At 37.3% G+C, this 27,946-nt stretch overlaps 2 protein-coding genes across 2 annotated transcripts; one reads left to right on the top strand and one right to left on the bottom strand.

The window, feature by feature from the left end:
- Positions 1-554: 554 nt before the first annotated feature.
- bloc1s1 (biogenesis of lysosomal organelles complex-1, subunit 1) lies at positions 555-3,776 on the bottom strand. The gene is made up of 4 exons (XM_084737912.1): positions 3,583-3,776; positions 3,390-3,462; positions 2,142-2,274; positions 555-1,558 (listed from the first exon to the last, which is right to left on the bottom strand). Exons 1-4 carry the CDS (start codon positions 3,641-3,643, stop codon positions 1,448-1,450), a joined length of 378 nt encoding a protein of 125 aa, XP_084594038.1. The 5' UTR covers positions 3,644-3,776; the 3' UTR covers positions 555-1,447.
- Positions 3,777-5,014: 1,238 nt separating this feature from the next.
- itcha (itchy E3 ubiquitin protein ligase a) lies at positions 5,015-22,578 on the top strand. The gene is made up of 24 exons (XM_084737900.1): positions 5,015-5,142; positions 7,015-7,094; positions 7,341-7,482; positions 7,988-8,112; positions 9,623-9,754; positions 10,795-10,843; positions 10,976-11,154; positions 11,361-11,598; positions 11,888-11,983; positions 12,250-12,424; positions 14,388-14,457; positions 14,604-14,688; positions 16,541-16,669; positions 16,784-16,856; positions 17,059-17,130; positions 17,240-17,328; positions 17,463-17,622; positions 17,813-17,946; positions 19,459-19,599; positions 20,030-20,150; positions 20,282-20,386; positions 21,002-21,098; positions 21,201-21,273; positions 22,458-22,578. Exons 2-24 carry the CDS (start codon positions 7,070-7,072, stop codon positions 22,555-22,557), a joined length of 2,610 nt encoding a protein of 869 aa, XP_084594026.1. The 5' UTR covers positions 5,015-5,142; positions 7,015-7,069; the 3' UTR covers positions 22,558-22,578.
- The last annotated feature ends 5,368 nt before the right edge of the window (positions 22,579-27,946 follow it).

Genomic DNA, 27,946 nt, shown 5'->3' with positions numbered 1-27,946 from the left:
TAATATCACATATATGTTCATTATCATGTGCAACATTACTTTTTGTTGCTTCTCAATGTCACTGCTAATACTATTTTTCCATTACTTATCTTCAGTTTTTTTTTGTATTTACTCCTTATGAACTTTATATTTTATGTAATTTACTGAGAAATCTCTGACACAGAAAAAACTTCAGAAATATTTTTTTTTATCTTAAGTAGTTTGCTAAAACTTCCCTTTTTCAAATAAAGTCATTCATAAAGATTTTTCCTTGTACATTTTCTCCTCGAACAGCTGTAGTGAAGCCTCATGTACATATACTCACACTTTAAAGGATTTATTCATCCTCATTTCACAAGAAAAACACCAGTGCATTCTTTAAATACTTTATTAAAAATAATGTTCCATCACTAAATGTTAACAAAATTTGTAGTCAAGTTGTCTAACAAAAACAGTCATCACTGTACGCAGACATATAATACATAAAGATAGACGTACATAACTCAGGTATCAGGTGGTAACCCCACATTATGTAATAAACTTGAGAAAATGTTAAAGAAAAAAGTTTCACCACATTACGTAATAACATCCACATTGTGTAATAAATTATTACATTTTGCAGTGGTTATGCAGGATTTGCTCTTTTGTTTTGATGAAAATACATAATAGTACAGTACACCAAACAAAATGGATGTCTCCATTCATAAAAATCATTATAACATTATAAAAACAATTTTTATTTCATGCATTCTAGCCTGAATTGTACAGAGTCAAAATCCATTTTAAAAGATACACTTCATTAGTTCAATAGATTAGTACTATCTTTCTTTGGCCACAATTTACTACACATTGCATTCAGGCTGATTATTATAAAATGTGACAGATTATTACAAAATGTGGGTGTTATGACATAATGAAGTGAAAATTTATCTCATTTTCTCAACTTATTACATAACGTGATGTTACAAGCCTTCCTATAAAATGTTTTTAGGAGATACTGCAGACAGGGAGGCAGGTGGCAATTTGTCTGTGTCGGTTTTTACGTGTGACGTCTTCAAAAAAAAAAAAAAACCCTACATACTTTTAGCTTTCCCCCCCTTTAAGTTATCAATTGCCCAAGTGTTATTTGTTAACTTTAGTCACTACTAAACAAATGTTAGACCTATTTCATTTTATAGTCAAGCTTCATCTTTGAACTCCAACATCACTGTGTGTGCTGGCACCAGTTAATATTGTTTCTCACATAAGAACTTAAACAGTGATGAAGGTGTGCAGTTAACTATTAACTGTCAAATGCAACAGACATTCAACATTTCTTTGAACAAAGAAACCATCAGCATCAGTCCACTCAGTGGGGCGTGCAGATGAGCAAAGTCACTGCTGTTTGCGTCTTTGCTTATGGGCTCAACTGGATTTCTTTTTCATTCCAGTGTATTTAGTTTCAGCTGTAAACGTCCCACCATGAAGTTTATGAGGAAGCAGACTGAAGTTGACCCTTGTGCACGTACTCCAGAGCTGTGGCGATGGTCCTCATGTCCATCTCAATACTGCGGGCCCAGTTCTCCACATCCCCAATTTCCTATTCAAAACACATTATAAGAAACAGAGTTAGTATCACACCAGTGAACATCTACCACTCTAACCTATGAACAGGACATCTTTCACCCTTTAAGGACGATTTATGCTCGGCAACAGCAGAGGGAATGGAAACTCATTCATGAATTACTTTTCCCACCTGTCAAATCCGCTCAGATCTAGGACCAGTGTCACGGCCCTTAAATTACACTAATCTGCTTTTAGTAAATTTTGATGAGTCACTGTGCTCGCTGCTTCTGAAGAGACATTTTTTGTGATATTATTTTTTATTTGAAGAAGGCAGACAGTGGGATTGAAATGGTATTAAAAAGCAATATTTTTTAAACAGTATATGTATAATGTAAGAGGGTCACACATAGTGCTGAAGCCACTCAATATTCTTAATAACTAAATTTGATTCTGTCTAACATCCTTTACACAATTTAACTTTGTAGTACAATAAAAAGTAAGGGGACTTATTAATGTGACAGCTGCAGGCTTATGAAATGTAAAAGGTTTAACAAATTTTATATTGTCAGAAAAGCTTTGTTTTTAGATTAATTTGTTGCTCAAACAGTGTATCCCACCTTTAGGGCTTGATTGAAGCCCTCCACCATACTGATCCACTGAGCAGTCTGTTTGGAGAACTGGCTCGCCTGCACTTGGAGCGTCTTCACCTCGTGGTCGAGCTTACGCTGGTTCACATATGCCTGGGCAACTCTAAAGTAAAACAGGAAACAACAATGAGAATAGTTAGTATAGGATAAATTATTTATCCACTGTGGAATGTGACAGTGAGTCATTAATTTCTCCATTTAGACTGAAACACACTGTAATAATCAAATGAGACTAAATCTTACCAAGTCACTAAAGGATTTTGGTCATAATCCTTTCTATAATGGAACAGTGCAACAATGCCCTTTGCATCCCAGTCTTGCTCTTTAAGCTGATTGTCTCTGTTTCATCACAACTTTCACAACGTTAAGAATCTTGATGTATTATTTGTGGTTGTGCCACATATTAGACCAACTCTGCCCTGCAAAGAATGGATTTATTCTATTGGCTAAGAAAGAGGTGCTGAGAGGGGGTGGGAAACCTAGATGGATCAGCCTGATTGAAATCTATTAGGGACTCTAACATACATCACCTGTGACTTCAAGGAGCATGTTTATGATGCACAAGAATTCTTTGATACATATGTCAACAGGAATCTATTTTGAACACAAAGGCAATCACAAGACACTGAGCCAGACTTTGGACTGTAGTAGTGTATTATACTATACAATGTGTAGCCATCTACAAGCTTTTTTCACTATGTACCACCTCAAAAAATATTGAGTTCTCCAAGTACCACCTTACTGTTTTTTACCCCCACTTGCTATCTTGCCAACACAGTTTAGCTTGTAGCTTCCAGATGGATGACGTACACACACATTACATGCATGTGTGTGACTACATATCGAAAGAGTTCAGTGATGCTTTATATATTTCAAGTAGAAATGCTGTGGTATTTGCATAGTTTACATGGTTTTAAATTAATTTATTTCATTTAAAAATATATATATATATATTTCTGATATTCCTTCGTGTACCACTAGAGGGAGCTCGCATACCATCAGTGGTACATGTACCACAGTTTGAGAATGTAGGTGCTGTAGTATAGTAAAATAGAGTATGGTATTTGAAGTTTACTGTACAGTATTATTAAAGATGTCAACCCATCCCAGGACAAATTCATGAACTACCACTACTCGACAATTATGACAGATAACAACAGACAGCAGGAGCTCAGAAAAAGGAAAAACAGCAGAGGGAAAGGAGCAAAATCTTCATACCCAACATTGAGATGGTCTACCAGGGCTTCTGTCAGACAGGTGGCTGCAGCAATGGCTTCACGCCTGCGTCTCTCTGTGCAAATAAAATCATCAACACAGTTAATACTGTGGTGAACGACGAGCAATTTCACAAACTCAATCAGCTTTGTTTTTAGCTTCTGTTAGCATGACAGCTAACCATCTGTTATCTCACCCTGCAGCTCCTTTCGCTCATTTTGCTTCGCCTGGTGCTCCTTCAGTAAACGAGACAACATCTTGAATGGTAGTTGAGATTTTTTCGCAAATGTTTTTTTTCTCTTAGCTAGCTAAATAACATGACTTTTATATGTCGAGACGTTGGAGATGCTAACAACTGACTACTGTAGCAGATATCACGAGACCAAGCTCGAGGAAGACAGAAGTGGGCGTGCCCAAAAATGGCGTCTCGGATAGCGCCATGTATCGTCGTCAATCTAATGTTATTATAGTTGTGTTATTAATTAATACAGTACACAGTGTATAATGCATGGTGACACACAATTTGAGGGAATGCGAGTACTCTTTATTTTATAATTTAATTGTGAAAATTTGTGTTGATGATGACGACAAATGCACCTTCAACGTCATGCCGGTATAGCCTTCAAAATAAAGGTCTAAATAATATAGTTTTTCTACTTGCTGCTACTGCTGTTGAAAAAATAATAATAAGTAAATAGTAAAGTTGACTACTTGCAAAAAGATAACTATTAAGATAACATATAATTACTCAAACATAGGCCTACTCATTAGGCAAGAGAAGAGATGGAGTGCAACATCAAGAGTCAAGAGTGGAAAGCAGTGAGGCATATTTCTTCAAGCAGACTTTGGGCCTGTTATTGGTGTTATGAATTATGATTGAGTACAGTGGCAATAAAAGATGAATGGTAAAGAATTATTTTACAGAACAGTCTGAACAATGGAATATAAAATCACCGATCTTTGCTCACTACATTGTGCCTTTCTTACCCCCAGGTGGACATAAACTACAGGTTATATTAATTTAGTTTTATTATGAGTCCATGAGAAGTAAGTAATTATTGATTATTAATATTGGTTGAAAAAAAAAAATAAAATGCTCAATTTGATAAAACATTCACACAATCACAATCAAAGTGCCATGGATACAGTTCATAACGGCTACTGAGCTTTCAAGTTAGATCCATAAGACAGTCAAGACTGAACAATTTCCATCACAGCAGAGCAAACTCTGCCCACTGATGAACACCCTGCAATTCTGTTGAAAGCAAAGCAAGTTAGTAAACTTTAAACTGAGTTTAGGTTGGGAATGTTTTGTCAAACTACAACTATTTTTAATATTTTTAGTACACATCTTGTTTTTTATTGTCTGGATTTTATGCTGTTTTGTGTGTGTGAAAATGAAAAGAAATAAAATAAAATAAAATAAAATAAAATGAAATGAAATGAAATGAAATAAAATAAAATAAAATAAAATAAAATAAAATAAAAATAAAATAAAATAAAATAAAATAAAATAAAATAAAATAATGAATGAGCTTTCACGTTGAAACTGTAAAAAAAAAGGATCCAAAAAGATTGGTCAATGTTTGAGTACTGTAATTCACCATTTTATTTTGAAAAGTTCGTACCGGAAAACCTGGTCGTGTTCTGGCTAGCGGAACACAGGTTTGTGCTGATGGCAGGCGGCTAGCTGTCAACAGGCTAGGGATAGCTGAAACTGAAGTCTGTGTGGCCCTTTGTCGCCGTCTTCTTTCAGGTATGGACATTTAGTCTTTCACTGAATGACATGCGTGAGATTTCCTCGACGGAGCGATCGAAGCTGCGCACAGAACCAGCTGGTTTTAGCATTAAAAACGTTAGTTAATGCATGTTAGCTAGCCTTGCTGGTCAGGACGTCGGCGAACAAAGTTGCTCCCGGGTGGTGGAACTTCTCAGTATCGATCAATGATTCACATAAAAACAATTACACGATAGTTCATAAAACATGTTAGCAATATCACATTCGAATCAGTTAGTCTACAAAAGGCTGGTGTTTGGAGTTGTCTTGACTACAAATCTCCTGTTGGCTAACCCCCTGCTAACCTGACACATAAAGCTACTAAGCTTCAGTTGTAACGGCTTCATGTTGCAGAAAGCAGGGAACACGTCGCCTCTTCGGCAACTTTGTGTTACTGTCCGATACACTCAACATATTTCTGATGAATTATATCCTATATGTTATATAATATAATATTTAATATAGTATACTTGTAGGGCATTTAAACTATCCTCTTGCCCTGTCAAAGGATACTGTCAGAGATTATCCAGGATGGTTTAGCGAGACTTAATTTAGCCAAGTTAAAGATGGGATTTTCAGTTATAGAAGGTGGTTCCTTGAAATAGCTGTGACAAGGTTAAACCTAATTATTGTGCGAGTTGCATTTTAGTGTAGTTTGTATGTCTAAGTATTAAATGATATGTTTTTCACATTGACAATATGATACTGCATAGAGGTTTCAAATAATATTATATAAGACAGGGGCGACCAATATCGTTCTTTCAGGGCCGATACTGATTATTAATAATCAAGGAACCCCATATACATTTGCAGTTAATGTCTTTAAGTGGTGCTGCAAAATTATTGAAATCACATATTGTCAATATCCAGATCGCAGAAGCTGCAATTTTATTTATTTTGTTGTTTTTTGATGAAGGAAAATTGTTTGACAGAACAGCATTATTATGAAGTACTGTGGTGCTGCTTAGGTACCCTGACCTATAAATCTTGTTTTCCAGAAGTAAGAAAATATGTTTGTTTGGTACATACGTCAACAAATGTCACATACTTGTGTTTATGATATGATTTTTTTTCCAGTGAAAATGAAACTAGTGCATCAAAAGTTATCACCCCCACTAACTGTGAATCATTGCGCAATATCTGTCAAAATAATTACAGTATTTTACAGCATTTTTAAATTAATTTGTCTTATTGGCAACCAGATTAAAAAAGCAAAAAACAAAACAAAACACAGACTCTGGTAATCGTAAATCAATAGCCAGTTCTTATCGCTTACCAGATCTGATAATTGACTAGGATGATCAGGCAGATAATCACCAATACATTAGTATAAGAGAAGTATAGTTTATTTCTTTGAGTTAGCATCACTACATAGGGCTTAACAAAATGACGTGTTTGTATTTAATACCAGGAAAAAGGTTGAATTTAGCCTGTTTATTTTGAATTTAAGGGTAGAATAAGTAGGATTTGTCCAAGCTGTTTGTAAATGTGCCAGAAATATATTTGATTGTCACGTCTCATGATTGGGTTGTTCTGGGTTGGGTCGTGAGCACATCAAAATAATAACAAAATAATACTCCTGCTGGTTTATAAGTGATTATTGAAAGGGATTATATCCAATATGGATACTTTAATTTTTTAGGAAATTTTAGTATGTTATGCCTTTAACCACTTTAGCTGAAAAACACACCTGTTGAATGATTGGCTGTTTAAATGTCACATGTAGCATGCTCCATTATTAAGGGAGGCTGTACTTTCCACTCACTATAGCAACCTAATAGCCTAATCACTCATTAAGTAGGTTACCTGCAAAGAGTGTCCCATGTTTACATCTGATGTCCCTGGTTGCAGTTGTTGCAGGTCCTTTTGTTGCAGCCAAACAAGGTTGCAGTGTTATGGATGAACCATGAAGGCCCAATTGCAAGTCACCGGTGAGTCATTATTGCAAGACATGTAAACCTGTCTATTATCCTGCTTTAAAAAAATAAATAAAAAGCTTTCACCGATTGTTGTTAGTTTTAGCCCTGGGGGCTACGCTGAGTGATAGTTTATATTCATAAGTTGATAATTTTTGCAAGTTGTAGTATCTTGCTACCAAATTCAACTTCTAACAAAGTCTTATCATCTCTGTTAAAGGTTACTTTACGTGCAATTTTACTGTGTTCTTTCTCCTGTAGTTCTTTCAGCCAAGCTGAAGGAAAACAAAAAGAACTGGTTTGGTCCCAGTCCATATGTGGAGGTGGCTGTGGATGGCCAGTCAAAGAGGACTGAGAAGTGCAACAATACGCACAGTCCCAAATGGAAGCAGGCTCTCACAGTGTGAGTACGACTATTGTGTTTGTCATATGAGAGGAACCAGTTCAACAAATAGCTGATTAATTATTTAGTTTAGTATTTAGTCAACATGCAACATTGCCTGTCTTAACGTCTATGTTTTAGTTGCATGTTGTAAGTAGAGAGTATTGCTGTATATATTGTAGACATTTAAGAGCCAGGACTGTTTTGGGTGTGATGTTACTCAGCTGGGAACTTGGTAATTATGTCAACAAGGGTAAACTAACTGCTTAAAGTAGATATTCTTGAATAACTATAATGTAGTAATAATAATAACTTGAATTGGGTAATAGAAAGAAAAACAATTTGACAAGAGAGGTTAAGAATCCACAGCTTTTTTCAGTGGATCTCCCTCAACTTAAGCCAAAATCATCACTGATTAATTATTTTCTCAAAGCTTACTAATCAACTATGTATCCTTTCATTATCACCTCAGATAATTCTTTATTTTAATTTGCCTATATTTTGTCACTTTGTCACTTTTCTAAAGAATTGTGACTCCAGTCAGCAAGCTGATCTTCCGTGTTTGGAGCCACCAGACGCTGAAAGCAGACATCCTGTTGGGAATGGCCACACTGGAGATCAGTGAGACTCTTAAGGCTAATGACTTAAAATGTGAGTTCAAACTACTCTGTTTCTCCTGATAATCTTGGATTTTTTTCTTTCTAAGATATTGCATTCCAAAGTTTCCCTCACTTTTCCATTTACTAACCTAAGTGTGATCTTGTCATAGCACAAGGCTTTTTGGTAGAGTTTGCTCCTACTGTCATCTGAATATTGATTATGGAAAACATTTGAGCAGAATGTGGAGCTAATCTTTCTAGGCTCAGTGGGGGTGATTCCCCTAGAACCCTTGCAGAGGTATTCAACACAAACTACCACTGCATGGCTTATTTATTTCAAGATAAAAAGAAGTTATATCCCTTGTGGTCTCACTTTCAGTATTCATTTTATACTTACGTGTCTGTCCGGGGCGTATTATATTTGGTAGATGTTGCACACACTGTAGACACTTGACACAGTTGTTGCGAAATAGTGCATATGTGCCTGTGTTTATAATAATAATCTTTTAGTGGGCTTTCATAAGCTTAACAATCAACATGCACATCACTCACTAGTTTTTTTTTTCCCTGGAGTCCAGGGCTCACCTAAGCTTAAGACCTTCTGCTTGGTTGGAGCATGTTTACAGCCTAATACAATGGCTACCCTCAGACCTGGTCAGCATGCTCATAACATGTGACAAGTGTAACATGTGATCCAGATTCTATATGGCTGCTTAAATTTTATTTGCCAGGACTGACTGTCTTTGTGTAATGAGTTTACTTGAGGTGTGTTGTAGTGGTCGACCCATTATTGGCCCAGCTGATTATCAGCTTGGATATTCAGAGTTTTGACTATTATCAGAATCAGTTAACTTGAAATGCTGCTGGCAGCTCTCTGTACTTTTTGTTGCAAGATAATGTGGAAAAGTTCTATTTTAATTAAAAATACTGTCTGCTCAAAGGAAAGTTTTATGTTGAAGTTCATGTTATTGAAAATTTTGACAAGATTTTTTTGCTGTAAATTTATATTGGTTCCAAATATAAGTTATTGCTTTTTTTCATTACTAATACTCTGTATTTGCTCTGAAAAGCATTGGTTGACCCCTAAATTCCTTTTGCAAAGGACAAAAAAACATAAACATTTGTCTGTTGTCAATTATTACATTGTTTTGCTCCTTTTTCATACACACGTGCTGTTAGACTTGACTCTGTTTGACTGGGTGTGTCCACCCTGCACAATGGAGTTCGTGTCTGCTTGAAGGTGTGCGTTTAACTGATGACTGCTTGTCTTAAGTCGAGTGTCTGAATGATGGATTAACATTGTATTTCCTATAAATTGTTCCCAGTAAAAGTCCCCCATTTTTTGTTATCTAAAAAGGTTTGTTATGTAGCAGCAAAATCGGGAAGTGTTGGGTTTTCATCAGCAGTAACTTAACATGACTCCTATACAGCTAAAAGCGAACATGAAACATCAAAATAAGGAAGATACTACATATGCATATACATAGGCGTTAATTTTGATGTGAAACTATTCCTGTGTTGTCATTCTTCCTGTTTGACACTCCATTCTGTGCTCTCTCCAGTATGCGAGGTGGTACAGACACTGCAGCTGTGCTCTGACAGAGACCCTCGGGAAGTTGTTGGTGATCTGTCAGTCTGCCTGGATGGCATGCAGGTAGACCCAGAAACCTTTGCCTCGGCAGAGCGAGAACATGGTGAGGAACCACACGAAGACACAAGCTCACTATATCCCACTAAGTTGACCACAGTGACAGTTTGAGAATGCTTTCTTCAGACCTCCAGATCTTTAAGACAGACAAGCTGCACTGTTCTTTGCAAGTCATTACATCGGATTTCTGTGTCCAGACATCACCACCCTATCTTTGCATGTCTCTGTGGTAACGATATAGGTGTAAGTTATTACATATTGCTCTCTAAGCAGTCATGCTGTCAAGTTAGGGTTCAAAACTCAGTCACACCAGAGAAACATCTGCCCATGAGCTGTTGTTCTCTGTGTTGTCCTCCATACTGCTCTGTTAATAGCTGCATGGATTTTGCTCTGCTGCTCTTAGGCACTTCCATCGCTTTGGATTTGACTCTAAATCCTATTTGAGCTACCAGAGCGCCTGGACTCGGACATATCTGTGGAAATCCAATAGAATAGGAATCACTTTTCAAAACATCCAAAATGTTTTTATTACGGTCCAGACTTAATGAAATCAATTTGGATACAATCTTTGTATACCAAAAATGGATTTGATCTGGCAGTCTGAACAAGCCTAAGAGATTTTCCTGTTCTTTCTTTCATAGTTTGTTCAATAGTCATAAATATTTAGTGGAAACAGGCTGAAACAACTGCAGATGTGATCTTAGTCTTACTGATACATTGATCAACTTATATGCAAGCTGTTGACTAACAAGAAATTGTAGTGTAGTAATGCCAACTATATGTTTGAGGTAATTTACTATTTCGTACTTTAAACCATTGTAACCAGAGGGAACTGGTTACAATTATTTAATAATCAAACTTAAGGGATCCTTATCAAAACCGGTTGTTTAGGTTTTGTGTTTATATCAAATAAACAATATCAGCTGATGTGTGTATATATATAAATATATATATATATATATATATATATATATATATATATACATATAAAAATTAGAAAGTGTTCTTTATTGTGGTATACTAGTAACACCCCAAATTATTTTACCTAAATTATGTAACTTGTCTTCTTTTTCTCTGTCTTTCTAGCTGTTCTTCCAAATGGGAATGTAAGACAAAATGGAGACACTGGCAACAGGTTTAATAAATTTCTTTTTATAAACCTGTACATGCATTTTTAAGTCTTGGATTAGTGTTAACTGTAAGACAAAAGCATATTTCTAATGAAGTTTCTTTGTTTACTTACTTACTTACTTATTTTGATCCCCAGGTCAAGCAGAGATACCTCCCCTTCCAGTGACTCAGAGGAGTGGGTTATTGTACCGAATGGTCATGCTGTCAATGGAAAGGCTTCTCCTTCAAGATCTCCAGGGGGCTCCAACGCCTCACGCCCTCCCAGACCAGCCCGACCTCCTCCTGCTACGCCTCGCAGACCAGCAGCCTCACCAAGTAGGAAACGGAAAGGACATCAGAGACTTTAAAATATAATATTAGCTCACATACAGTTCGACATACCAGTCATTTCACATTTCCACATACCATGTTCATTTATAAAAAAAATATGTGTGTGTAATGATGATGCAATCAAAGCAAATACACCTCTGCAGAGACTTAAAGGTTTTCTTCTCTGTCGTCCTCACTGCTCCTCTTCCCAGCCTCCTCTAGCAGTTCCTCCCCCAGTGAGCTGAGTGAGGGTCCAGCTTCAGATGGCTCCTCTCAGGCGTCAGCTAGTGGGTGTTCAAATCAGCAGGATGACTCAGGTGCTGGAGCAGCGGCAGCAGGTTCTTCACAGACAGCAAGTGGCCCAAAACCAGGGAACACCTCTGCATCAGCAGCTCTGGCCACAGCAACACCCAGAATCACACCCATGAGCAACGGCCCCTTACCACCAGGGTAAAAGAGCAAGGAACTAGTGTCAGAAGTTTTTCAGTAACAAAATCTGTTTGTTCTCTAGTTATTATTAATTTATTTGTACTGTGTTTTTTTTTTGTGTGTCTTGCCTGCAATTCTGTTGTGTTGAATATATTCATATGTGTATATGTGATTGTTTGTCAAATCAACTCTGATTAACCCTGACAGTACAGTAATTCTGTTATAGGGATGTTGCAGGGGTCTGTTTGCTCTGTATGAATCCTGTTTCCTACTCTTTGTGTTTGCTTACTCATCTCTATTGTCTCTGCAGGTGGGAGCAAAGGGTGGACCAGAACGGACGGGTGTACTATGTGGATCACATTGAGAAAAGGACAACCTGGGACAGACCTGAGCCTCTGCCTACAGGGTACCAAACCCCTCGATTCATCTTTTATCTTTTTCTGCTTGGTTGGACTGTGCAGTCATAATACCATAAAAATTATCTCATATTAGTACAGACATATTTTATAACGACTTGTCTAATGTCACTGATGTTGAAATACCAGAACAGATTAAAACAACTTGTATCTCTGGTGTTGATATCAACGTGAGGTGGAGCCCTCAGGCACCTCTGACATTTGGCCGACTTTGTTAACTCAGCATTGCCGTCTTTCCATTCTCCCTTTTCTGTAGGTGGGAGCGCAGGGTGGACCCGATGGGTAGGGTGTACTATGTGGACCACATAACCCGAACGACTACATGGCAACGCCCCACACAGGAGTCAGTGCGTAACTATGAGGAGTGGCAGCACCAGCGCAGCCAGCTGCAGGGAGCCATGCAGCAGTTCAACCAGAGGTTCATTTATGGGGTAAGAGCAGTCACTGTCATAGTGGCTGGATTTGTCACAGGCACTACACATTAGGGCTATTGTGATAATTGCAATGTTGCAGTAATGAAATACCGTGCTATTGACAAGCAATCTCCATGTGACATCACATCATGTCATGTTCATTGAAATGCGTGCACACAAGGAAAAGCAAAAGTGTCTGTCTTTTTTTTTTTAAAGGTTTATTTATTCGGGGTAGGTACACTACGCTACAGTGCTCTCTTTTGCAGAACACCCTGATCACATTCACACAGTTACACATTCACACCTGGAACCTGCACTGTGCAACCACAGTCTTGTCTGCCAGCCACTGAGCAGCTCCTCAGGTGCAGCTGGGGCTGGAGCCTTGCTCAAGGGTGGTAATGAGGGAGGGGCAAGTGCTGCCTTTTTGTCCACCCCCCCCAACCCACCCACATTTATCCTGCTGGTTGGGGGATTGAACTGGTGACCATCACAAGCTCGCTTCTCCAACCTTTAGGCCACTACTGCCACTCAGTATCCACAGAATCACAAGCGCAAATGTGTCCCATGATCAGATTTTGCCCGGGATAACGGAACCACACAGGAGAAAATCAAGTAGCTTTTAATTAACTCACTCGCTCTGGAACTCCAAACTGGACACACCAATAGTGTTTTACTAATAACAAATGCTCATTGGTCCGGTAATTATCACAATTTGCTACAGCTGTGGTGTTTGCGCCCTGCAGCTTGCCAGGAGACCTGAGAAGAAGGAGAGAGGGTGCAGGTGATGAGTACAAGCGGGGAGTGAGATGAAACATTATCCCTCTCTACCACTTATAAATTAATTAGCAAAAACAACATAAAAAAGGTGATAATAAGCCTGACGCATACTGTGCTGTTGAGCCACTCTCAATTGCCACAGGGGAAATTCCTTCCTTGTTGCATGTGGAGCACAGATGGAACATTTATTTGTTTTGATTAATTTAAAAACCCCATCCGGACATAATTTATGACCTTTAAAAATGCTCTGTTTTGAATAATAATTTGAGTCTGTTAAGGTTTTGACTCTTGAAAATTCAATTGCCTTGTTAAAAATTCTTAAAAAGTGCCCCTTCCATTTCATCCGGAATCTGTGAATATGAATCTATTCTTAATTAAATTTTTTTACTACTGGACACAAGATGTCGAATAATAGACTGAAAGTCTCTGTGTCTCAGCACTGGAGGCTTCAAGATTCCACATCAAACTGGTCACGGTTGTCTACATTATTTACTGGACACATTTGTCTTCCAAGCTAAATAGCTAGTTGATTTAGTGATGTCATAAAATCATATTTGTACATCTACATGTTAAATTTAGATTTAGGGTGACCACAGAGAAACTTTACACCTTCAGCAGATGAATGTGAAAACAGCCTTTTAGTGGCAAACTCTGCACATAATTTAATCTACACAGTGAAGCTCAAACATCCAAGTGAAGGTTTGATAAGCAGAGCACATTTTGAGGGCGACTTGACCCACGTTCATATTTTAGGCTGGTTTATTTAATAGGCTATGAATGCATTACGAAAATTCACACCTACTATGTTTATTTTGTTTGACGCATTCTCTGAATCATCTCGAAACAAAAATAAAAGAAAGCCATAAGCACCTTAAGGATTCCCCAAAATAGGAAACTCTGCTGTGAACTGCTCCAGTCTTTGCCATTTATCTACTTTTTGAAGTCTACTTTGGCTCTCCGGTCTGAAATAGACTCAAATGAGGCTGACTGTGCATGACCCTGTATGATCCTAATAGTGTTTAGCTTTGGTTTGCATGCTTTAATCACATGGTTCACATGGTTGGAGATAAGAAGGCTATGAGGTTGATTAGATTTGCCTCATGAGACATTTGAACTGTACTATAGTTCTGTGGAAGGTTGTGTTTATGTGTTTTTTTTTTAGACTTTATCATCATGTGTCCTACTCTCTCTCTCTCTGGCTCAGCTCCAGGACCAGTTGGCAGCCACGGCCAATAAAGAGTTTGACCCGCTGGGACCTCTGCCTCATGGCTGGGGTAAATATCACTGACCATTTATTTTAGCCATAACTGCTGAAATGTTAGAAAAGCTGTTTTCAGGCCTATGGTTGCAACATTAGTAGAAATGTAAGGAAGTGAACTGAAATTGAATTATATATCCATTTTTTTTATATAATTGTCAGAGAAAAGAACAGACACCAACGGCAGAGTGTATTTTGTTCATCACCCGACTCGGACGACACAGTGGGAGGACCCCAGGACACAAGGGTGAGTGTATGTGTGTGTGCATGCACCATGTAATGTGCTGCATTCATATCTTCAATTGTATGGAGCTGAGTAGTGATTCAGCCTAACTTTTCTGTAGTTTCGTTTTGATGTCTGTAAGAGGCGCTACAGTGTCATGGACTTGCTCAGTTCCAGTATTTCATACAGATCTGAACAGAAAGTCAGTGCTAACTGGTGTTAGGGGGAAGTATGGAGAATGGAGTGACACATATTTGGCATTTGGGCTTCGGTAAAAATGCAGTCTTCTTAAAGCAGGAAAGTAGTCCTGTCTGCTCCAGGACTGTAATAATGAGTTACCAGCAGGTGGATAATGACAGGACAAACTTTTTTTTAAGTTTTATTTCATAGGAACGATGCAATTTAATATTCCAGTTCGGAGCATGAAACTGATGTCCTGCACACAGAGAGTTTATAGCTAATTTTCATCTCCTTTCCCTAATTGGACTACATGTACAGTGTACTTTAAATACCTATCAGCATCAGCATGTAAAACCATGATACGCTCCAGATATACAAAATACAACAAAGAGCATACAGTATACCACAATATACCAATACACTCCAGGTAATTAGAGGACAGTTAGCTAAAAATGGGTACAGCTTTAGTTTGCTTTTAGCCAGTACTTAACCTTTGATGTACAAGATTTTGTGTGTAGAATTAATTTGACTCGAGCTGGTAATATAACGTGTTCCAGTGAGTTCGCAGTCCTTAACATACCTAAAAGCTTCAACAGATTTAAACATGACTGTTTTTGTAGAGGATTATTGCTTTAAACTGTGCCCTCGCTGAATGATTAATAAACTGCTTCTGAAGAGGAAGTTCTGTGTATAAAGGAAAAAAGCATTTTTTTAAACTATTCTTGGTTTATATTCCTGTATGTTGGATATATAATGATCTTGACGCATTAAGTTAAGATGTGAATTTAAGTAGGGCATACTTCTTTATTCTGTTTTCAAAAGAATAAATAGAGCCCTTCATTTTTAAAATGACATTTCCCAGTGCTTTAGATATTTTAATAAAATGCATTGCATATTAATATCAGTCTGAAGATGTATATATAAAATGATTTACAGCAGTTTTTTAAAAAGGTGCTAAATAGGGACCTCAGTTCAGTTTTTGTTGTCTTGCCTGGCATTTTGCTTGCAGTGTTGCAAGACCAGACAGTGTTGAGTGACTTTTTTGTGCCAGCACTGTATGTAGGTGGTTAGGGAAGAAAAGAAAGAAAGGAATTGTCCTACTTTGTGTGCTTAGGATTTTTTTTTTCTCTTTGCAGTGGTATCGAGGCAGGTACTGAGTATCACGCTTTTGTCTTTTTTAATATATACTGGTGTTGTATCAAGGTTTGAAATTCTGGTATCGTGACAACTTTAGTTCAGTAACTGTAATGGGCAATGCATCTCTTTCCACTGGTCATTTAAGTTTTGAGTAAGAGTCAGGCAAAATAAGATTATGTTTCTTCTACCTGCTCCTTCCATTACATGAATGAAACAAATAAAAAAATAAATAAAGTAAAATTAAATATATGAATACCTTACAAATATCCCGTGACCCTGCTTATATCAAGAAAACCTCAGTGTTGAGAATTTCTGCTTCTGAGCAGTAATATAAAATATATAGTAATAATATAATATTCTGAAGAATTCACAAACATAGTGTATATTACAATCTCTGCTGTTTTGATATTTACATAAATCATTCATGCTCCTGTTAGTGTATCTTGGTTATTGGTGCACATTTACTTGCGTAATTTAATTCCCCAATTTCACTTGCAATGTAAATGTTGTGTTTCTATTTATTTATAAACAGCTGGTGTGATGTATTTGCATTTTTCAGGCATCTGAATGATAAGCCGCTGCCAGAGGGCTGGGAGATGAGGTTCACTGTGGACGGTATTCCCTACTTTGTAGACCACAACCGGCGAACCACAACCTACATCGACCCTCGCACAGGGAAATCCTCACTGTGAGTTCTTGTTTGTTCTTTTCAAGAAATAAATGTGAATAAAGAGTGGCACACACAACATGTGCAAACATTATTTAAATTGAAAATGGTTCTCCTGTTTTTTTTTTTCCACAGTGAGAATGGGCCACAGATAACCTACGTCAGGGACTTCAAAGCCAAAGTGCAATACTTCAGGTTCTGGTGTCAGGTATGTGCTGCACAACAGGTGCTGAAATGTTTTGTTATCTCCCATTATGAAATCCCTCTTTATCTTCATGCTGCTTTAGTGTGAGCACTCATGTCTCTAGTACTTGAATGTGCAAAGATAAAAGTTAAAGTTCACTGGTGTACAAAGAAGTCGAATTGTCTTAAATGTAAAGTCTGGTTGTTGTTTTGTTTTTCCCTCTCAGCAATTGTCGATGCCACAGCACATAAAGATTACCGTCTCCCGTAAAACCTTGTTTGAGGACTCATTCCAACAGGTGATCATTTCATTATATGTCCTCTTTCTTTTCTGTTCTCTCTTTAACAATATTGTCTTGTCAGTGATTGAGTTGTGTAACTGCTCTACTTTTTTGTCTGCATTTAAAGATCATGAGTTTCCACCCACAAGATCTGAGGCGGAGATTATGGATAATATTCCCTGGGGAGGAGGGTTTGGACTACGGAGGTGTGGCCAGGTAATTTCAACTCGGTTTTATACAATTAAATCGTGTTGTATAACTCATAAGGTCACCACCCAATCCTCACACAACTTGTCTCTCAACCAGTATGTCCACTTCCACTGAATTGTCTTTTGTGGTTAACTTTTTAGGGAATGGTTCTTCTTGCTCTCCCATGAGGTACTGAACCCCATGTATTGTCTGTTTGAGTACGCTGGCAAGGACAACTACTGCCTGCAGATAAACCCCGCCTCTTACATCAACCCCGATCATCTCAAGTACTTCAAGTTCATCGGACGATTCATTGCCATGGTACCTGCACTATTTTTCAACACAATTAAAGTACATAATGTGCCATCAGAATTTGAACTGCATAATACATAATTATCGTGCGTAAATAATGCGATGTCTTATGCAATCGTCTTTCAAATGTCTTCGTCCTGATCAGATCTCAAACATGAAACTCAAATGACAGTGACTGTCCTGTGTTGTTCCTTTCTAGGCCTTGTTCCACGGCAAATTCATAGACACGGGTTTCTCCCTCCCCTTCTACAAGCGTATTCTGAACAAACCTCTGGCTCTCAAAGACCTGGAGTCCATCGATCCAGAGTTTTACAACTCACTCATCTGGATCAAGTAGGTCTGGGGATACAAACTTTAATTTGGTGGGTGGGTACAGTAGCTGATGCATGATTATCTGAACAGGCTGAACAGGAGTGTTTATGGCACTTTGAATGTCGTTGTGATAGTTTACTGTGGTGCACCATAAGCTTTTTTTCAAGACATTCATTAGGACATTTCATGGTTGAATTGCAGCATATAAGCACCACATTTTCCTTACAAATAAGATGATTTTTTTCTCAGGCAACACAAGCCCAACATATTTGGGTTCATATAATCTGGTGCCGTGTAGCACTTCTACTCCCGCCACATTTGTTTTTCTTAGAAGTGAAGCGTGAATTCTTTGGAGGTTTTAAAAGAATAGCTTACTTGCTTTCTTGCCAGGTGTTAGGTTAGAAGATCAATAGCTCGATTATGTGCCAGACTATTCCTTGGACCAGTTGTCAGGTAACCAGCAGAGACTCCAAGAAGTTACTGGTGACAGCCAAGAAATAGTCTGGCATTTAGTCTCCTGTAGAATGACAAATTTTCACTTGAATTGTTTCTCTGCCACCAATTCAACAAATGAGATGCAACATATTAATTAGTGAACTTTAGAGGTGCTGGGATGTGGATTTTGTTACTGTTGGTAGAGTCATGCTAGCTGTTTTCTCATAACATATTTATTATCAATAATTCATATTTTTGTATAATTTTCAATATCTCACAGAGCATTATGTTTTTTTAATGAATAATTAATATGACATTACAGTCTGACAACAATGTCTGAGATCAGACATTGAATGGGCTGCCTTAGTTAGAGTTCTTTAAATGATTGATAAAGAATAGATCATCTTTTACAGACAGGTGTGTTAGAATGTTTTATGGGCTTACAGCTGCAGCTTTTACATGAAATGTACTGTCAAATTGAATTAATTCTAATTCTTTTTTGTCTATAATTTCTGTGTTATACAGTCTCATGCCAGTCTCATATGGGCATTAGGGGTGCGTTTACCTACCGTAATTAGGAACAACTGGCACTTACAAGGAAAGTAGGATTCATCATTACGAGAACACAGATACGAATAATTCTTCAGTTTACTGACACCTTCATGAATTGACTGTTCTTAAAAACAAATTTATGAAAAAACTTGCAAAAATATCGATGAATGAGGCCCAATATTTAAAAAAATAAATAAATAAATTATGGGAAGCAAATTTAAATGAAATGTCCACATATATATGGCAAGTGATTGTGCAAGATGTTATATTGGTGCTACAACTACTTGGTAAACTTTAAGGACCATGTTTCAGTGGTCATGATTCATCCTAGCGCCCCACTGTTCCTCGTCTGGATTGGTGCATTTAAATAAAAAACCATGGCTGCCATCAGCATAACTCTCTTTCAGTAAGCATTGTGATGCAGATCCAGACCAAGACTTTAGACTAGCGTGTTGCCTGGTGGACATACAGTATGTGCACTTTGATTGCTTCGCAGCGTTTCTATTTAAACCGTGTTAATAATGGTAATGATTCTCTGGCCTGCAGGGATAATAACATAGAGGAGTGCGGTCTGGAGATGTTCTTCTCAGTTGACAAGGAGATCCTGGGTGAGGTCACCACCCACGAGCTGAAACCAGATGGAGGGAACATCCAAGTAACGGAGGAAAACAAGGAGGAATACATCAGGTACAGCTGCCACCTCCTCTGCGGTTTCTCATCCTCCATCTGTCATCAACCTCCACATTTACATTCCCTTTTATATCTGAAACATTTCACACAGCACTGATACTATCCAGGCAATAACTGCAACAATATAACGCATATATTATGATATTTACCATAGTAAAAATGTGAGAATATTGCATGGGAACCAAGTGTTCCTATTTTCCTGTGAGTAATAGCGAGATAATGGTCATCTTAACTGCATTGTATATAGACACACATGTTAGAATGACAGCTTTTAAAGGAGAATTGATTTATATTATTACTTTATATTTACTGTTTTTATTTGATGATTTAACAACTTACTCATTGTGAAACCATGAATGATCATTCCTTCATTCCTGTTGGATGCTATTTTATTTCATTACATTTAACATGACCTCTTTGTATGAAGGTTGGTGGCAGAGTGGAGGCTGTCCAGAGGTGTGGAGGAGCAGACTCAAGCGTTCTTTGAGGGCTTCAATGAAGTTTTGCCCCAGCAGTACCTTCAGTACTTTGATGCTAAGGAATTAGAGGTACTGAAGTAACCAGACCTGTTCTCTCCAACATTTACAAGGACATGAAAGTTTGATATTTGGGGTGGTGTTGATCCTTTGATAAAAGCGTTGATTCTGCAGGGAAAATCAGACTTCCTTCTTGCCTGTAGGTGATGCTGTGTGGGATGCAGGAGATTGACCTGGTGGACTGGCAGAGAAACACAATCTACAGACATTATGCCCGCAGTAGCAAACAGATCCTCTGGTTCTGGCAGGTTGGTACATGTACTGTTCAGTCAGCATGCAAGATCAGTACGTCATTTCTCATGCATTAGTGCACAACAGTAGTCCAGTTTGATGTTGTCTTAGGATTTAGTTTTCCTTGAGCTCATCACTAAAACGTCGCGACTAGATCACCTTTTGCTGTTTCCTCAGACTGTGAGTCACTGGACTCCAAAACTAAACCGGACCTTGAATTCAAATTATTTTTGGATGAACTATCCCTTTAAGGATATAGTGAAGACCTAGAGCCGAGCTGTATTCACAGAGTGTTCAGTCTCTGCTAAGCAGCCTCTCCTGCATCAGTGAAGTGCTCTATTAAACCAACCAAAGAGCTCATCAAAATTCATCTCCCCCGAACTGCTTGTTTTACATAAACCTCTTGCAGTTATTGCATTCACTAATTGGGTTGATCAGTTGTTCTGTGCGTTTATTTTTATGCACTTAATATAATATGAAATAGCCCTAAAATATGTCACTCAGTCAGGGGTTGTCAGTCCCTTAATGAAAAGGGTTGTGTATTTTTTCATTAAAATTTCCTTGTAACATGAAGAAAAAAGTGTCATACCAGATTTGCTCAGTGCTTTTAACACAGAATGATTTGCTGACAGTTTGTGAAGGAGATGGACAACGAGAAGAGGATGAGACTGCTGCAGTTTGTCACAGGAACCTGTCGTCTTCCTGTGGGTGGCTTTGCAGACCTGATGGGTATGAAAAAAAAAATACATACACACATGCCCACACTGTATGTCACAACCAGAATTGAAGTCTTGATTTGATTTTCTGTATCCTCATTATTGATTAATATAGGAAGCAACGGACCTCAAAAATTCTGCATTGAGAAAGTGGGTAAAGAGAACTGGCTTCCACGAAGCCACACATGGTAAGACCTGTTAATCTACATCTAATGTCAGAGAAAGACCTTTGGCCTCAGGTATTTTCACCTGATGTCTTGTTAAAACAAATGTAGGATTAAACTTTCATGACCAAGCCCTCTTAGTCACTTCTGATTCAACTAGGGACTGACCTTCCTTTATTGTTAGTCTTATATTTGGTATTGCAGGCTATACAACACACTGTGTGAAAATGCTTTGTTGCTGCGCATTGTTTTCAAAGTGTTTATTTAGCAAATGCTTCTGTGCAGCGTCACATGGAACAGTGCAGCAGTAAAATAATCACAATTTCATTAATGACACTGAACAAAAAAGCAAAGAATTTCTTACATCAACATCAATGTTCAGTGAGCGGAATGATTTTAAGTACTTTGTTTAATTTTCGTGTGTTTTAAGTGATTCAGTGTCAAAGTGCTTTGGCGATTACACAATAAAGGGATGGTTAATCTCAATATCAACAGTACATATTTTTCTTCTGACCTGTAGTGCTATTTTTCCATCTAGATAGTTTGGGTGCGAGTTGCAGTGTTTTGGAGGTATTGGCTGTAGAGATGTCTGCCTTTGCTAAAATATAATTGAAGTATCAATTGAAGAGCCAAAAAAGTTTATTTGAAAAACTCGACAGCAGTGTCTCTTCAGAAATCACGACCTGGTTACTCAAGATAATCCAAGACCTTGCTGTGAGCAGGTTCACGTAGGAACTATTTTCTTTCTGCTGAACTACACCTACCAACTCTTATCACTGCATTAACCAGCTCAGTGGTGCAAACATTACAGCTCAGCTATGTAGGACGCCATGTTTACATCTAACACTATCACAAGCACGAGCCTCTCATCCATAAGTAGATACATATTTCTTTCTGCGCGGTGATACGGTTGGTGGGTGTAGAAAGACTAGTTTGTACTAGGGATGTAATGGTATGGCATTGTATTATGGACAATTTTTATTCTAATTATTAATTTATTTATCTATTTATTTGGTGCTATGCAAGCTTTGCACCACAAGCTGAGTGTCATCTAAAACTCTGAAACTTGCACAACAAAAATCTTTATAGATAAATATCACTGCAGGCCAGAAAAGCACATATTTTTATTTTTGGGGTGAAATGAAATATTTATAAATCTAATATTTCTAGGAAGAGTCATCTAGTGTCTGTCTCTTTTCTCCACGTAGCTTTAACCGACTGGACCTCCCTCCTTACAAGAGCTATGAGCAACTGAAGGAGAAGCTCATGTTTGCTATAGAGGAGACTGAAGGTTTTGGGCAGGAGTGATGCAGCAGGAGCAGGAGCTGGGCCTGGAGGAGCCATATCCATTGCAGACAAGAGCACTTTTCAACAGATTCTACTTGCAGCCAGGAGCTGCAGCTTATAAACTGGTAGATGGACGGACAAATCTCTATTTTCTGTCACATTATCATATGCAGTAAGAGCTGTTTCATCATTAATTCATTCATCCCACAAGAAACCTGTGAATCCTCCTCACCCTGTTTCACTTCTCACCTATATGATGAGTTCCACCCCGATCCAGCTGATCTTGCTGATCGCCCCGCTCTGCCCGCTGTCGGGTAATGGCAGCAGAGACGCCTTTCTCACCCGGTCATGTCTGCACTCGCTATCTGTTGCGCAAGTGCAGTTTCTACACGTACATCTGTGAATCTGTGCAGTAGTGATTTCTTAAGAGCCGCCTGGTCGGGTCTATGCACTAGAGTTAATCATTTCAGAGGGAAAAACCATATTTGTGCTTTCTGACTTAAAATAAAAAGCTTCATATCTAAAAGCAACATCAAAGGCACATATATGGCTTTAAACTTCTGTTTTTCTTTTCTTTTGAAAGGATGGATGAATGGATGGATTTTTTTTTTTTTTTTAACAGCTGACAGGACTGACTCCCGTAGCACATATACACCGTTTCTTTAGTAACTTTGATAAATATGACCATGCTGATTGAAATGATGATTTCTCTTCCGTTGACAGTTTGATTTCTTAACTTTGTAATGAGTTGAAACTTTGAACTAGTTTGCACATAGTTAATGTGAGCAGTAAGACGGCTGTGATTGTTCTTAAGAGAGGTTGTATTTTTATGTGCAATAATTTTGTAGAAAACATTTTTGCCAATAATAGAGCCAAACAATGATTTGTTTGATCATTTTATAACACTTTGGTAAGTTTCAGCATTTACTATTGATTTCAATTCTGAATATGAAGTAGAGAACATTTGTTTATGGTGAAACTGATTTGGTTGTGATTTGATTTGACAAACTTTGCCTTCCCTAAATGGTCTGTGCTGTATGTAATATCAGCCTGTTTGACCCTGGATGGTCACGTCTTTTACCAGTCAGGGAGACTGACAAGTCTTTTCTTGATAGCTATGAGCTGTTACTAATGAAGTGGGAGAATTATGATGTATTGTGTAATAGAGAACTATGATTTGTTGACAGATTCCCACTGAATGGTGGCCAGTTCTAAGTCATTTTTAAGTATTATCCTAGATCAGAAATGAAGATGATTAATGTGTTAAGTGACTAATGAAGTTTATGTAAATATACTTAAAAAGTAGAAAGTGTGTTTAATATCTTAATAACATTTAGTTCACCCAGGCAGTGGACCCATTTGAGTTGCAGGCAGAAATTGATAATTACAGTTTGGATTAATATAATAGAGAGTGGCCCTAGTTTTATAGGGTGTTAGGTATTCAGATTTGTACAGTAGTCGTGTATTTCATGTTTTTTTTTTCCATAAATAGCTCAGCTGGCTTCAAACTTAAAGCTTCGTTTTAGTATCAGATAGAGTATGTGTTTAAGAAAATGATTATGAAACCAATTTACCAAAGGATTATTTTAAATTATTTTTTGTAAACTATTTGACTTCAAAGTTAACTGTAGTCATTTCTGAACATCCCCTAAGTGATTACACATTTCACATCAGTGTAAAGGGAATTTTTTTTCCATTTTTCATGTGAAAGTCCAGTCAGTGTTGATGGTGAATGTAGGCAATTGAAGCAATAAATTCTGCAGTGTTTGCTATTTTATTGACTGTGAAAAAGAGTTCTGCTGCTTTCTTGGTCTTCCTGCGTCCAGTGATGTCACCAGATGTAAGAACTACAGGTTTGGCCAGGGAATGTGCGACATGAGTATTTTTGTCACCGAACGCTATGTTTTGACCCACAGAGTAATAGCTGTAGGTGAGGTCGGTGATAACACTGCAGCATGGGTGTTGGAGTCAAGTTTGCCCGCAGTGCATCCTGGTACATGTCGACACTGCTGTGCAGCTCCGTAAGCAGAAAAACTCCTTTTCTTGGTCAATAAAGCATATTGAGGAATTTATTTCTACAGCTGACTATGCTTAGCCATCAACATTGATTGGACATCCACATGAAAAGTGATGAGTTTTCCCTTTAACTTGTTAGTTCTTTATCATAAGTATGGTTATGAGGTACAAACTGTAAACAAAAAGTTATCTCAGCTACTTCAATTTTACATGCAAATTTGAACATATTTCAGTCTGTAAAAGTGATATTTTTCAACAAATAGTAACTGTCCGAGCATCAAGCTGTGTAGTGTGTGTGTAGGCAGCGTGGTGTAAATTGTGTATCACAAATCAGCGAAAAATTTGTAATCACAAGTTATTTTTCAGCGAGTTCCCTTTAATGTCCCGGTAAAATGCTAAAGCACGTATCCACAAATATTTTCATTTCATAATTTCAATGCTGGTAGAACTAAAAAAAAAATGCTGATTGTTCCCAAGTGTCTAAGCTCTCCCTCAGTCAGTACTAGTTAGCGCTCACTTTATACTTAATTGTGTCAGGTATCTCACATTTCTCCCTGTAACTGGCAGTAATTCAGTACACATACACCTTCAAAACTCAGTGTGTAACCACTGGTGTGCAGACTTGTGAAGAGATTATTGTTTAAAAGATAAAATAAAATGAAACCTTGATTAAAAAAGAAAGGTTTTGTGATTAAAATGTTGACTGTTGAATATTTTAACAGGTGACATCTCATGATATAGCACCTTGACACTCCAAACTGGCTGAACGAACCACTTCACTGTTTGATCTCTGCTGTGCTCCAGAACATGGGGCAATTATATGTATAGAAATATGCAAACTAGTGTTCTAGCTGTTCTGATGATGATTGCATTGTAAATCATGTTGATAGTGTAATCACTGTTTTTTGAGGCGCTAACTTTTTTGATAAGTGGAAGTCAGTGGTGGATTACTATTTATTTGGAGGATGGGTTTCATGTAACAACGGACTGGATTGATTGAGAGAGAAAAAAAACAGTAATAAAATGATTAAAACACTGGGCTCCTGCAGGACACGTGTGGAGTGTTAATTATCACCATTACATTTTTTTTTACATTTGTTTGCAATATCCTACACATAGTTCATCAAGTTTGTTAACTATATGTTAATAGTTTCTCCTATGAAAAAGAAAAGAAAGAAGGATGACATAAGGTGCAAAGCAGTATAGTTTTGCTTAATTATCTAATCATGAATGCTGACTTAGAAACTATCAGAATACTGTATATGCTCAGTCTGATAAATTATGGCCTCTTTAAAATACTCCATTCTGAACATTTGTGCCACCTGACTGTAACATCTCCTGCAGTATATATTAATAAATAATAATAATAATAATAATAATAATAATAATAATAATAAAAACTATACTTTTATCTTGGTACCAAAAACACTACTATAGTTCACTACACTTAATTTACATAGAGGCTGTTAACATTTTTTGATGAGTGGAAGTCAATGGTGGAACGCTATTTATTTGGAGGGTGGGCTTTATGTAACAATGGACTGGATTGATTCAGGGGAAAAAGTGCAATAAAACAATTAAAACACTGGGCCCCTGCAGTTTGACACTTGTGAAGTGGTAAATATCATTACAACATTTTTCACATTTGTTTACACAACACACAATTCATTATTTCTGTTTGCGTGTTTCTTCTACATAAATATAGGGTAATTCTTCTATATTCGTATTGACCCTTTGAAATATGAAAAATACCTTTTAGAAAATTACCAAAAGGATGTCAGCACTTAGTAGATATTACTGATCAACACTTTTACTAATAACAGTAGCGGTGATAAGATGAAAAAGAAAGATGACTTATGGTGCAGTGCAAAAACTACTTAATCACATGTCTTTTGATGGGCATGGATGTTGCACACTCTTAAATCTTGCTTCATAAAAAAAGTTCTGTTAAAATTTCCACTTGGCTGTAACTTCTCCTGCAGGACATGACTCAATCTTACATTTCTTTGTATTTCTTCTGAAATGTGTAATAACGTGTCTGTACTCTTCATATGAGGCATCCAGTCTCACATTATGTAATATGCAGTCGCCGCATTACTAATTCAATGACCAAAATTACCATAGTCTGGTATGTAGCTTTGTCCCACAACAAAAATAACAAAATAAACATATGTTATAACAACCACGTGCCTGCAGTGTTTATATGAGGTATCCACTCTCACATTATGTAATATGCAATATGCTAAAAATGACTAAGAGGATTACTTAAGTTATGCACCAGACTCTGGTATGTAGATTTATCCCTCAATGCACACAGCAAAGAAAACAACAGTAACGAGTCAGTTTTGCATCATCTTGCCTACATTTACATACACATGAAGGGACCTCTGAGTTAAAATACATATTTTTGTTTATTCTCAAAATGCACATTTTTTCTTTTGATCTTGGTACCAAAACACCACACAAATTCACTGCGCTTCACTGTGCTTAATTTACATAGGATATAGGCTCTAATTTTTTTTTATGGGTGGATGTCAATAGTTGATTATTATTTAATTGTAAGGTGGGTTTCATGGAGCAGTGGACTGATTTGATTGAGAGAAAAACAGCAAGAAAATGATTAAATGACTGGGCTCCTGCAGGATACTTGTGAAGTGTTAATTATTATCACTGAAATATTTTGCATTTGTTTACAAAGTTCTACACACATTGAAAGAAATGAAAGCAGTATTATGGACCAGGTACTATAATTATGGGCTCTCCCTGAAAGAATAGCCCATTGTCTGCGCTCTTCGTATCACATTATGTAATATTCAATAGATAAATGACTAATGCAGTGACCAAAGTTACTCAGCAGGTATGAGGTATGTAGCTTTACCTACTACACCCATAGAAAACTATACACAGTAACACATCAGTTTTGCAGTCACAGCTTGCTTTCACTTTTCTATATGTTTACATCATGGATGTAGTTTACATACAAAGAAAAGGGTGCTTTGGAATTATAATTAGAGCTGCAATGATTAATCAATTATTAAATTAATCGATAACTATTTTGATAATTGATTAATCAGTCTGAGTTATTTTTTAAGTAAATAAAAGTTAAATTATCTGGACATTTGAGGACGTCGTCTTGAGCTTTGGGAAACACTGATTAACATTTTTGGTAATTTTCTGACATTTTATGGATCAAACAATTTATCGATTAATAAAAAATAATTGGCAGATTAATCAATAATAAAAATAATCGTTAGTTGCAGCCCTGGTTACAATACATACATCATATACTTTTTGCTTTTTTGTTTATTCTTAAAACACACGTTTAACATTTTGGTAGCACTTGACTTAATTTAGGTCGGAACTTACGTTGTAATGCTGCACTACGGTGAATTTT

This window comes from Lutjanus erythropterus, chromosome 2 (genome assembly GCF_056507025.1).
Source record: "Lutjanus erythropterus isolate fLutEry1 chromosome 2, fLutEry1.hap2, whole genome shotgun sequence".
Classification (NCBI taxonomy): domain Eukaryota; kingdom Metazoa; phylum Chordata; class Actinopteri; order Lutjaniformes; family Lutjanidae; genus Lutjanus; species Lutjanus erythropterus.
The sequence above is the reverse complement of the archived record's forward strand: the minus strand, read 5'-3'. Positions and strand labels throughout refer to the sequence as shown.

Bases quoted from the DNA above. Each gene is read 5' to 3' on its own strand.
- bloc1s1 (XM_084737912.1), bottom strand. From the start codon at position 3,643: ATGTTGTCTCGTTTACTGAAGGAGCACCAGGCGAAGCAAAATGAGCGA. The intron at 2,275-3,389 runs GTATGAAGATTT...GTTTTACTTTAG, and splicing joins GTAGACCATCTCAATGTTGG to AGTTGCCCAGGCATATGTGA. The intron at 1,559-2,141 runs GTGGGATACACT...TGTTTTGAATAG, and splicing joins GCTTCAATCAAGCCCTAAAG to GAAATTGGGGATGTGGAGAA.
- itcha (XM_084737900.1), top strand. From the start codon at position 7,070: ATGAAGGCCCAATTGCAAGTCACCG. The intron at 7,095-7,340 runs GTGAGTCATTAT...TTTCTCCTGTAG, and splicing joins GGCCCAATTGCAAGTCACCG to TTCTTTCAGCCAAGCTGAAG. The intron at 17,131-17,239 runs GTGATCATTTCA...CTGCATTTAAAG, and splicing joins TTGAGGACTCATTCCAACAG to ATCATGAGTTTCCACCCACA.